Source organism: Stenella coeruleoalba, assembly GCF_951394435.1.
Source record: "Stenella coeruleoalba genome assembly, chromosome: 4".
NCBI lineage: Eukaryota > Metazoa > Chordata > Mammalia > Artiodactyla > Delphinidae > Stenella > Stenella coeruleoalba.
Genome location: NC_137149.1, coordinates 25449520 through 25463427, shown reverse-complemented (window position 1 = coordinate 25463427; position 13908 = coordinate 25449520). Strand labels below are relative to the sequence as shown.

At 34.9% G+C, this 13908-nt stretch overlaps 1 protein-coding gene across 3 annotated transcripts in view; it reads right to left on the bottom strand.

The window, feature by feature from the left end:
• NDST4 (N-deacetylase and N-sulfotransferase 4) overlaps positions 1-13908 on the bottom strand; it is a 246565-nt gene that overhangs the window by 136206 nt on the left and 96451 nt on the right. For all 3 annotated transcript variants that reach the window (XM_079919073.1, XM_079919075.1, XM_079919074.1), the window contains one exon: positions 7892-8046. In XM_079919073.1, coding sequence (XP_079775199.1) covers positions 7892-8046 — 155 coding nt within the window. The remainder of the gene's footprint in view (positions 1-7891; positions 8047-13908) is intronic.

Sequence of the window (13908 nt, the reverse complement as noted above, 5' to 3'; positions counted from 1 at the left end):
CCACCCCTTTCCCCACTTGCTCTAGTTTAAAGTGGCAAAATCCCTACCCACGTTGGGTGCAGCCAAGAACACAGCGGGTACCTCTCCTCCTCAAGGCAGCCAAACTTGTAGAGCAGAAACTGTACCCCAGATGTAGACCAAGAATACTGGAACCATGATTTGTCCTGGCTCCAGCTCAATTATAGGGTGCTAGTTCTAAGCCAGGAGAGGCAAGCTGAGAGGACCAGAGGCTACTATCTCAACCCAGCACCCTGATCATAAATCTGGGTATCACTCTGTGAGAAGGGGCCATTATCTCCACCCTCAGCTCTGGAGCATTGGTGTAGAGATTTTGCCCAGGGTAGGAGGCACACCATAAGAAGAGAGAGTTCCTAAGTTCTCTCAAAGGGAACTAACTTTTTTTGGGACAGAGAGTTAAGAAGTTCAAACCTAAGATCACTCTTGAAAACAAATGATGATTTTGATAATAAGCAATTAAGAGGAGGTTGTTTTCATTTTAATTAAGATTAACAACAAGCTGATAATAGACCAAACAAAAGTTTACTAGACAGAATCGGGGAAAGAGACAGCTCGGGTTGCTCCTGGAGTCATAAAAAGCCTCATATACTGGCTTCAAAGACTACTGTGAAAAGGCCCACATTTCAGTGGTTCAGACTATGGCACAATTTGCATCCTAGGGCATTGTCAAAAACAATAAAGCATATTGTTGGTAATTACTGTAGGTTCTTATCTAGCTAACTTTTATACCTGGCTAGCTGTCTGCCACAGGCAGACAGCTTAATAGAGACATCAGGAAAAGATGTAAAAGCAACCTTACTAAAAATACTGTTATGACAGAGTGACTGTGCTGCCTCTGAGGAGTAGCATTGAGGCTACACACTACAAGGGAAAAAGTCTTCACTTCAATTTCCCAATCATATACTAAACAAGTAAACTGATGAGTAAATAACAATAACAAAAACAAAACCCTGGAGATGGGAGGAGGGAATCAATATCAAGAGTGCTACAAAAATTATTTAAAATGTCCAGTTTTAAGCAGAAAATTACAAGATATGCAAAGAAACTGGAAGGGTGACCTATAGACAGGACAATAAAATAAGCAATGCAAACCGTCTTTAAAGGGCCCAGATGCCAGACTTAGTAGACAAAGATTTCAAATGTATTCTAAGAACTGAAACAAACCATACTTCCAGACATAAAGGAATATATGATAACAGTGACTCATCAAATAGATCATATCAATAAAAAGACAGAAATTATTAAAAAAGAATCAAGTGGAAATCCTGCAATTGAAAAGTACAATTACTAAAATGAAAAATTTATTAGAGAGGTTCAACAGTACATTAGAGCTGGCAGAAGAAAGATCCCATGAACTTAAAGATAGATCCATAGAGATTATGCAGTCTGAAGAACTGAGAGGAAAAAAGTAAGAAAATTCAGTAGAATCTCAGAGAAATGTAGGACACTGTTAAGTGCATCAGTATATTTGATTATTACCTTAACACCACAACCAGACAAAGATATCATAATAAAAGAAAACTACAGATGAATATCCTTATGAACATAGATGCAAAACCCTCAACAAAACACTAGCAGTTAAATTCAACAACATATGAAAAGCATTATACACCATGGTCAATGGGATTTATCACACACACATAAGGTTGGTTTAACGTCTAAAAATCAATTAATGTAATATACTATAACAATAAAAAAAGAAAAAAACATAATCAACTGGATAGACACCAAAAAAAAATCATGTGACAAATCCAACAGCCTTTTATGATAAAAATACTCAACTGAGTAGGAATAGACAGAAAATTCAACTTGATAATGAGTATCTATAAAAAGCCCACAATTAAGATCATGCTTAATGGTGAAGGACTGGATGCTTCCCTCCTAAGATCAGGAATAAGACAAGGATATTTGGTCTTACCATTTCTATTCAACATTATATTCCAGGTTCTAGTCAGGGAAATTAAACAATAAACTGAAATAAACTGTATACAAACTGGAGAAGAAGTAAAACTATCTTTATTTACATATAACATGATCTTGCATATAGACTATCCTGAGGAATCCATTAAAAAAACCTCTAGAACTAATAAGTGAGTACAGCAAATTTGAAGGTTACAAGGTCCATATACAAAAATCAATTGTACTTCTATACATAAAAATGAACAATGTGAAAATGAAATTAATAAAAATTTCCATTTACAATAGCATTAAAAAGAATACAATACTTAGGATTATTTTTAATAAAAGCAGTGTAAAACATAGACCCTGAAAATTATAAAATATTGTTGGAAGAAATTAAAGACCACCTAAATAAATGAAAAAACAGCCCATGTTTATGTATCAGAAGAGCTAATGTTGTTAAGATGACAATATTTCCCAAATTGATCTGTGGATTCAATGCTATCCTTATCCAAATTCCAGCCGGCCATTGTGCAGAAATTGATAAGCTGATCCTACAATTCATATGGTAATTTCAAAGAACTTCAAAGAGCCAAAACAATCTGCATGTTGTGAGTTGCCCTCTAGAGTGGCCCACATGGTGAGGAACGGAGGGTGGACCCAGGCAACAACTGAGGAGAAACTCAGGTCCATAGTCTTACAATCCATGAGGAACTGAATCTTGTCAACAACCATGTGAGTGAACTTCAGAGCTGGTCCACCCTCTAGTTGAGCCTTGAAATGACTGCTGCCCCAGCTGACACCTTGGTTGAAGTCTTTTAAGAGATCCTGAACTGCAGGATCCAGTTAAGTCATATTCAACTTTCTGACCTACACAAACTGTTAGATATCAGTGTGTGTTGTTTTAAGTTGTTAAGTCTTGGGCTAATTTGTTATGAAGTAATAGATGACAAATACACTCAATTACCAAAGTATTTTACATGGATATTTGTACCACAAGGGTATGTATTCTGAAGGATCCCTCAAGAACTCATGCAATTGCTGAAAATATTTCAAACTTTTCTTTGCCTGGATGCTTTGCTTCTTTATATTTTATCTAAGTCCATGTTCATGTAAATGTCCACTCTGCTGAGTGTACAGACTGCGTTATACATCACTGAACCTCCAAAATATACTATTTGCTCCATAGTAAACTTTCATCAAATCAATATTTGTTCACAGTTTTACTTTTGATTAAATATTATTACCTTCTCTACATTTCCTACCATTGAAATACGTTATTAGTTGTAATTATCAGGGTTTTTTGACATCTGGTATTTGATGTACAGCATAAGGCTACACACTGCATCATTTAGTAAACATAGAGGCTTAGCAGCTATTGAAAGGCAGCTCTCCCTCTGTTTTATTTCACTGTGCCATTAATTCCACTATCATACTCCTTTATTTTTTAATTGAAATCTCTACATAGCTGATTTAGTGTGCAGGTCATTACGACACAAAGATTGTTCATAGTTGCTCTATTTTTTTTTTTTTTTTTTTTTTACGGTACGTGGGCCTCTCACTGCTGTGGCCTCTCCCGTTTCGGAGCACAGACTCCGGACACGCAGGCTCAGCGGCCATGGCTCACGGGCCCAGCCGCTCCGCGGCATGTGGGATCTTCCCGGACCGGGGCACGAACCCGTATCCCCTGCATCGGCAGGCGGACTCTCAACCACCGCGCCACCAGGGAAGCCCCATAGTTGCTCTTTGAACAGTTTGGGTTTCTATGAGAACAATTTAAATGTCAGAATTTTTCATATCAGGGATATTGTGCTTATTATGAAAAAAATTATATAGAGTTCATAAATACGTGTAGTGTTTTAAAAGCAGATTTAAAAACCTGTGCCTTTATTTCAAGAATCCTTTACTTATTTACTTATGAATAAGGCTTCCAAATGTTTGATAAAATGTCAAAAAAAACCTGACAGCATTTTTGAAAAGTTACCACTGAACACGGAAAGTGCTCTTTTTCCCTTTGGGATATTTTTGGTCTGCTACTATTAGTGAACTGAAAAGCTCCACTCATTTCGAAATTTTAATGAATCTATATACAAAACTTATAACAACAAACCACCATTTCTTACTTTTCCCCCACAAATCTATTGTGAAAAAAAAAAAAATCAGGTTTATGCTACAGGCATTCTCTCTGTGTTTGAGAAGGAGATGTGGGTTAAGCCAGGAATGATTTTTGGTAGCTTTTTCATCAAGCATTTTAATATTAGTCGATTATTCTTATTCTCCTTAGCCTTAATTTTTCTGTGGTCATCTTTTCTTTTTTGCAGTACGCGGGCCTCTCACTGTTGTGGCCTCTCCCGTTGCACAGCACAGGCTCCGGACGCACAGGCTCAGCGGCCATGGCCCACGGGCCCAGCCGCTCCATGGCATGTGGGATCTTCCCGGACTGGGGCACGAACCCATGTCCCCTGCATCGGCAGGCGGATTCTCAATGACTGTGCCACCAGGGAAGCCCTCTGTTGTCATCTTTGAAGTGTTGTTTTTATTTAGTGACAATAAAAAGTCACTAAAATAAAACTAAACATACTAACAGTATGATTTAGTAAAAAAAAAAAACAAAAAAAAGGATCAAAATTATTTCCCCCTACCCTACTGCCATACAAGTATAGTGTCTTGCAATGACCATATCTGGGTTGCCTGTGCTAATCATTAGATTAACACCTTCTATAAAAACATACACATGCACGCACACTCATGGCATATATGTTCATGGATTAAACATACATACATATATATATATGTACACTCACACTGCATACACATGTGCTCATGGATTAAACACAGACATACATGTAACTGCCCATACATACAAACATTCACACTGCATACATAGTGTGCATGGATTAAGAAATAATGTTGCTGTACAGTAATAATAGTTCTTCTGACATAATGAAATAGTAAAGAAACAGCCTTGCAATATGTTTGTCTCATGACCTTTAGACATATTACAACAGAAAATAAACTCTATCCAGAGAGAATGGAGAAATTCTACAAATGGAACCATTCAATTGATTAACAGTTTTTGAAATATCAGTATGAAGCTACTAATATGTTATTTGAATCATTTTTGTACATGTTGTGAGAACAACTGTGCCTTTCACTGATAGTCCCTCTACCAGACAAGGTCATATCAAGGAATAGGGAGGAAAGTCAGGATGAAAGAAAAAAGAGATTTAAACACTTTTGATTTTTTTCAGTATAAATTGGTCATTTAGTTTGAAAATCTCTTCCCATAATTGCTTCGATTGCAGCTAGATGAGTATTTCAAGATGTCCATTCCAAATTTGTGGACTGATGTCAATGATCAAGGAATTTTGGAATTGGAATTGATCAGTGGATTATCTGGCCCCGTGCTTTTGGTTGGCAGATGAGTTGATTTAAATTAATTACCTAAAAACTCTGTAGTTTAGCGTGAAAAAAGGAATCATTACCATCTCAGGGGAGGAAACCGAGGCATAAAGATATTAAATGTGTTGCCAGCTGTATTAGAACTTGTTACTAGCTGTCAGGGATAAAATTTAGCCTGTTAATATAGTGCTTTCCACTACCCTATCCCATCTTGATACTGTTGAGGGTTTTGAAGTGTCATCTGGGCACGGAAAGATAATAATTTAATAAGAAAGAAATACATTTCCTGGCTCTTTGAACAACACACATATTGCCATCTTAGGTTTACAGTTAAAGGTGGGGTTCTGAATGTCACTGCTTGAAGAATCTTGAGAAGTTTTATTGAGCTCAACACCAGAAGGAAAAGGACAATGTCATTTCACTATGTGTGTTTAACGGACTTCACTTTAGTTATCATATTTTGATTATGCAACATATAATATTTTTCTTACAAAGTATATTTATAGGCTTCAGTCTAGTTTCTAGCCACCAACTAAACAAATGTAATTGTTCTGAATGGACTCTAAATAGCTTTCAACATTTCATTACAAAGCAATTACATCTGAGTCTTTCCCAGTGCTCTCAGCATGGCTTTAAAAAAAAAATTACACAAACAGGTGAAATCAACCATTATGAAATATAATCTACATGCCTAAAAAGCAAGCCTTCAGAGTGGGAATGAGGTGGGGTGGGGGAGGTTTAAGCCAAAAGATAAACACAGTCTATTTTCAAGGTAACTGCACTGAGAGAATTCAGCATGCTTACTCAAGGTAAGTTTATTTTTTTGAAAAAGGAATATTTACTTAATTTTCCAACATTATGAAGCAGTACAAAATTTTTAGACATTCCCCAAAAGTGAGTGAGGATCAAACTTTTATGAATCCATATTTTGAAAAATATTTGGCTTTTGTAAAGTAAGACAACTGCATAATTGTCTGGATTTAGAAATATCATAATTGATTAATTAACACACATTGAATACTTATTGTATTCCAGGCACTGCTCTAAGCACATTATACATTTCCTCAAAACAGTCGTATGAGGTAGTTGTCATGATTATTTTCATTTTTACAGATGGGGAAACTGAGACACAGAGTCTAAGTAATTTTTGTTCAAGATCAAGCAGCCATTGATGGAAGGTCAGGATTCAAACACAGGAAATCTGGCGATTGAGTTAATGATCTTAACTGCTTTTTATACTCCCACACTTACTAGTAAGGATCCTATGTGCAGATTTGACACAGTCCTGGAGCTTTAGAGATGGAAAGAGGGGTGAGCCATTAACATAATAGCTAGGCATAACATTATTAAATATCATTGTACTCATATGGCCTTGGGTCTACGCCTCCCAATTTGGCTTTTAAAAAATTAAACATATCAGCAATCATACAGTGCAAATGAACTGTTTATTTTAAATGAAAACTTGAAGACAGAGATTTTAACTGGGGCCCAGGGTCTTTGGGGAATTCACATACCCCTTGTGACCAACTGCCACACTGTGTGAAGATGTGAGAATATGCATCTGAGTATTTTTCTGGGGAAAATATTTCTTTCATTAGATTGTTAAAAGGATACATGATTTACTTGATATCCAGCACAGGGGTGGACAGACTTTCTCGGTAAAGGTCCAGATAGTTAATATTTTGGGCTCTGTGGGACATATAATCTCTTTTGCAACTACCCAACTCTGCTGTTGCAGTGAAAAAGCAGCTGCAGACAATGCATAAAGAGAAGAGTTGTGGTACTGTTCCAATAACACTTTATTTATGGACATTGAAATTTGAATTTTATATAATTTTTATGTCACAGAATATTACTGTCTTTGTTTTTCATTTTAATACGTAATTTAGAGAACCCCAAACAAAACTATCTTCGTTCAGGAACAATAAAAAGCAATCAGCAGGCCAGATCTGACCCATAGGCCACAGTTTGCCAACTGCTAGTCCAGAACAGTGGTTCTCAAAGTGCAGTCCCAGCAGCAAGGGTATCCTCTGAGAAATTGTTGGAAATCCAAATTCTCAGGCCTCTTGGACAATCTACTAAACCAGAAACTCCAGGAGTGGGCCTAACATCTGTGTCTTAAAAAGTCTTCTAGGTGAAAAAGTTACATGCTAAAGTTTGAGAAGCACTGATCTAGAGCCATTGTTCTAATGATTCAATTTATCCGTCTATTTATTCACCCTTGCAACAAATACTTTTTTGAGACGGCAATTATCATGTACTAGAAATACAATGGAGAAAGTACTATTTTCCCTCTTCATAGAATAACCCTTCCATAAATCAGGAGATGGTAACTCTCTGTCAACGACCAATTTTTCTGAAATACATTTTACAGCACATCACGACCCAATACAAATACACACACGTGCCTGAAACGAAATAATACAAAGCAATGTGTACCCTTAATGCTTGTGATGCACTCTGGTATCTTCTGTTTCATTCTATATATTTCTATTAGATTAAATCCAATAAATTGATTTTACAATATATCACAACTCATAGTTTGAAAAATTCTGCAATAAAATGTGCTCACCAGTGCAAATTCCTTGTTGAGAATCATCTGCTCCACTAAAGATGACTCATTGTGGAAGAGATGGGGCTGCATGTGGCTCCACATGTGAGGAAACCACCAGAACTCATCCACAGAATGAAGTAAAAGGTCATCTCCTTCATCCTCCTCTTCAGTCCCTGTACAGCATATAAAATGGCTTAAGTGAAAATTCTATATTAACTAAAGGTTATGCTTGTCATATTTTTGTTATTCTTCTTGCTCCTGATACATAAATCCGATTTTGTGTTGTTCTAATAAAAGAGAAATGACCATACCCTAAATTACATCAGAGGCAATGCGGGTTGGGGGGGGCGGTAAGTGCAGATAGTTGTTTAGATTTAGAATTTAGGGGAATTTTATCACTGACATTGTTTAGAATAGCTAGCATATGGTGGTAATAAAAAAAAAGACCGAGTATTAGTCAATTTATTTTTGTTTTAAATTCATTAACTCTTAATTCTCTCCTTTGTTGCATACATAGGGGAAGCGTAGTCAAAGGTGATTATTCTTTTTACTCTTAAAAATATTTCTGCATATGTCTAATATTAAGCTGAAAAATCTTTAAATTTAATTGATGAAGTTTGTTGATTTTTTTCTGAATATAAAATAATATGTGCTTACTGAAGAAATGTGAGAAGGATAGACAAGTGATACATAAAAACAAAAAACCAAACCAAACAAAAAAACATCTTCCAGAACTAACCCAGTGGAAACGTTTCGGTATCTTTCGTTAAATCCTTTTCTACTTATTTTTTTAAAAGTTGAAGTCTTACTGTATAAATACGTTTGTGTCCTTACATTTTAAACTTACCATTATGAACAAACATTTCTCATTTTGATATAAATATTTTATAAAATGTAAACAATAAATCTATTAACACAATAGAAACTTGACTTGGGAATTTAAAACTAACATTAATTTCTCATCCTCTATTAGGAAAATTTGCTAACAATGTCCAATGCATACAAAAAAGTATTTGTCATGCCACAAGTGAAAAAAATTAAAGAAAGGAAGGAAAAACAACATCAGCAACTTAGTTCCAAGGAAATTCACTATGTTGCAGGCTATCCAAAAATATTTTCACTGTATGAATTCATAGTTTTTGTACAATTTTACAACATTCAGCCCAATTTTAAAATATTCTGAATCAATAATATACGAATTGATTCCTATGTGCTCTCTAGATACTTAACCAAATAAGTAAAGTAACAAATACTGGCTTACAGTGTGAGGTATATTTATTTGGATTATTTTTTTTTAAATTGGAGTATCTTTTATAGGTGATTTTATATCCTTTACTTAGATAAATATTAAGGAAAAATTTTAAAAGACTCTTCTTTAAATATTCCATTTGAGTGCCCTATAGTAAAGATTGCATGAATCATGAAGTAGTGCCATGAAATGGTTAAAGCATACATTTGTTAAAGTATACATTTGGCTATGTGATCTTGTATAAGTTAACTTCTTTGAGTCTTGGTTTCCTGGTTTAAAAATGGGGAAATGAATATCTATCTCACAGGCTCTTGTGAAGAGTCAAGGAGATCAATCTATTAAAGCAGTTAACATTGTGAATTGCAGATAGTTAGCATTCATAAACATTAGGATCAGTTTCTTCTTAAAAATAGTATCTACTGGTTTATACCTGTGGCGTTCTAAATTTACATGTTTCCACACATTATGAAAAATGTTGCCTGCCTATATTATTAAATTCTTGAAGTCAGAGACTGGATCCCTTTAATAGGCATTGTATCATGCCACTTCCCCAGGAGAGTAAATAAGGGAATAATTTAATTCAGTCTTAATATATATAGTCAGTGAATTTTAGAGCCTTCATATGTCTGCTTAAGTGCATGTCAATTTCTGTGTGTATTTATGTATATGCAACATTCTTGGATATATATTCCATAATCCATAATTCTCAAAAGGTGTAAGGACCACCAAGTTTAGTTAGTATTTTGGCAGTTACTGCTATAACAGTTGCTACTATATAAATATATAAAAGGTAAAGAAACAGGACTTCTGAATGTGATAAAGTTCTATGAATTAGATAAGCAGACAAAAATTCTACTGTTAGTAATATAGACTTACAATTCATTGGCTTTTGTTAATATATTGAGAATTTCAAATATTGAAATCCAAATGAAGAGAAGTTTGTCACTTCCTCAGATGGATTTTAAGTATGAAGTATTTATGCCATAGACCAAGTGTCTCTCATGGTCATAATTTAGCAGACTAAGGCACAGATTAGAAAGGGCTACTTTATGTCACATGAGATGAATGAATTGATCGTTCTCCCACAGTCCTGTTGTGCTTTGAATATACAATGTTTGAGAAATGCTTCCATTCACTTTAAACTCCATAGATTGTTATTGGAAGCGGCAGGAAGCACATAATGCATACTTGACCAAGAAAGAGGTCAATTACTCATTTAAAGAAAATTTTGCCAACTATTGATATAAACAGATGTATAATTGATCCTAAAATCTTGGTGATTTTTATACCAGAGAGTGTGTTAATTTATAAGTACTCCCCACAAGGTTAACAGTGATATTTAAAACCTCTTTTTTTACTCCTAGGATTAATTCCCTATCAGCCTTTCTCTTATTTTATACAGGTCATATAATTCAAAGCCACATAAGCCTAGCTCATGACACTAGAAATTGCTTAATGAAAAATGTGATCTCAAGTCATGCTGAGGGACCAAAGAAGAATTTCAAATATTTTCAAATATAGCTAAATTAAAATATTAAACTTTTGACTCCTTGTATACACTTATTTTTTATACCTAGTTTATGATTAAATTACACTTGAGAATAAAATTTACAGTTCATACATGACTATATTTAGCACAAGTTCTAGTACATTAAGGTGTCTGTGTTCAAACTGAGCCTTTCACTTCTAACCTGATCTAGATTCAAATCTACATCATTGTTAATTAAAAATATGGTATTTTTTGTTTTCATTTAAATGTTATATCATTTTGCTTTACTGATTCCCAGAGGATAAAAGTATTTTAATTCAGAAGTAAAATATTTATGCACTCATTTCTTTGTTTCCGCTCTTGGAGGACCTGTGTTATGAGAAAATAGCGTGCTTCTAGAAGTTTTTAAATCTGCCAAAATAAGAATAATTTTAGCAAGATTTGGGCCATAGGTTAGTTTCCATAAGGCACAGTTGTGACATTAAAATCAGATACATAAATAAATGCAATACATCGTATCAAAGAGAAAAACTCTATAACCATCCTGATAGATGCAGAAAAAGTACTGGAGAAATTCAACAATCATGCACACATATATATATATATATATACACACACACACACACACACATATATATATATATATATATATATATTTTTTTTTTTTTTTTTTTTTTGCGGTATGCGGTCCTCTCACTGTTGTGGCCTCTTCCGTTGCGGAGCACAGGCTCCGGACGTGCAGGCTCAGCAGCCATGGCTCACGGGCCCAGCTGCTCCGCGGCATGTGGGATCTTCCCGGACTAGGGCACGAACCAGTGTCCCCTGCATCGGCAGGCGGACTCTCAACCACTGCGCCATCAGGGAAGCCCTTTGCACATATATTTTAAAAGTTCCTCAGCAAACTAGGAGTAGATGGAACTTCCTCAACCCAATAAAAAGCATCTACAGAAAAAAATCTACAGCTGTTATATTTAATGCCAAACTAAATGTTTTCCACCTAATACTGGGGACAAGGCAAGGATGTGTGATCTCATCACTTTCATTCAGTGTTGTAATGGAGATCCTTGCCAACTCAATAAAAAGATAATAAAAGGCCTACAGATGTGAAAGGAAAAAGTAAAACTTACTTTATTCGCAGATGACATGATTGTACATATTGAAAATCGTAAAGAATCTACAATAAAAACTATTATAACTAATAGGTGAATATAGGAAGACTACAAGATTAGTATTTAAAGAACCATTTGCTATTCTGTATACTAGGACAGTGAACAATTACAAAATAAAAGTACAAAACGCCATTCACAATAGTATCAAAAAACATAAAATACCCATAAATTTAAGAAAAATGTCTAAGACCGCTACAATAAAAACTACCTTATTATTTCTGAGACAAAATTTTAAAGCCCTAAATAAATAGAGAGATATGAGTGTTCATGGGTCAAAAGACTCAATTTTGTGGCTAGATCAATTTTCCCTGAATTATCTATGGATTCAGATTCTAAAATAAATCTATAGATTCATAATCTTAGGAAGCTTTTTAAAAGAAATTGATGGATATTTTAAAAACTTATAGTGCTATAAAGCAAAGGACCTAGAATAGGTGCTGAAAACTAGAAATAGAAGCTAAAACTATAAAACTTCTACATGTATTATAGATCTCACAATACATCGTTATCATCTTTGTTTTAAACTGTATGTTAAGTTTTGAAGAAATTTAAAAATGAAATAAGTTCTTTTGTATTTACTCGTAAAAAAAATCAGATACATACAATTCCATTGTCTGCATTATCAATTTTGTACAAATGTTTGTCTTATATTTGCTATTATATATGAAATATTGTAATTCCTCAAAAGCAAGAAGAGGTGTCTAATTTTCTTTGTACACTGTACCTGGCACAGTTCCCTATAAGTGGGTATAGAATAAACTCATTTTAAATAGCAAACTAAATGAAAAGAATCATTTGATGATGAAAATTGATTACAAGCTATCTGCATTTCCAAAACTGGAAAATAAAGCCTGGGGAATAATTCAATATTTTAAAATAATATTTCATTTTTAAAAATGCTTTAGGGCTTCCCTGGTAGCGCAGTGGTTGAGAGTCCGCCTGCCGATGCAGGGGACACGGGTTCGTGCCCCGGTCCGGGAAGATCCCTCATGCCGTGGAGTGGCTGGGCCCGTGAGCCATGGCCGCTGGGCCTGCGCATACGGAGCCTGTGCTCTGCAATGGGAGAGGCCACAACAGTGAGAGGGCTGTGTATAGCAAAAAAAAACAAACCCAAAACTTTAAAAAGTAATAATAATAATAGACACTTACATAGCATGACATGCTATGCACTGTTCTAGACAAGAGAGATATTATTATTCCCATTTTGGAGATGTGGAAATTGAGGTACAGAAAAGGTGATCTGTTTATGTTCACATAGCTAGCGAAATGTCAGAGACTAGATTTAAACAAAAGCAGGCCATTTCCAATGTCGAGTCTTTGAGCCAATATATTATACAGAAAAGCAAAAGCAAACAAAAGAGAATAAATGTGACACTGTTTTTTACTTTCATGTTTAAAAGTTAATAGTTTTATATAAAGATCTGTTTTCTTTATATAAAAATGACCTCTTATAGAAAAGACCAGTATTTATTCAATTTGTAAATATTATACGAGGTAATTGTTTGATTCATATTCAATTCATTATTAGTTAGAGAATGGCAATGACTGCCACCAGAAATCATGTCTACAAAAACTATTTTTAGCCTTCCATCCCTACAAGCCATCTTAATCTTGTAATGTCTCCATTTTTCAATTGAGTTTTCATTGTGCAATTCCAATCATGCTTTAAATATTTCCAGACTAAAATATTTTACTCTGAACTCCATGCTTTCATTTTTTTACTTTTAATCAACAGCATGTCCTTCCCCTTTCATTTTGGCACCCATGAGTGACTGACTTTTAGGGAAGGCTTAGTGATATGTCCTTTTTGGGTGAGATTGTTTTTAGCATGTGAAGGACAGAGAAACTGAACAGGAAAGAATACATGGAAAATACAAATAAGTGAAGCAGTCTGAGAAGGCAGAATCTATCATTATTACAGTGGGCATATGTGATTAAATGTCTTCAAAACAATGAGGCTCATCAATCAGCATCTTCATGCATTGGGAAATCAGATCATCCCGGGAGAGATCTGAGACACTCACTATGACAAGGCCATCTTCTCATGGTTACACATCACAATCAAGTGCATAGGTGAGGAAAACACTTTTCTGATTTGTTAAGCTTGCGACAGTTAAACCTCCATATA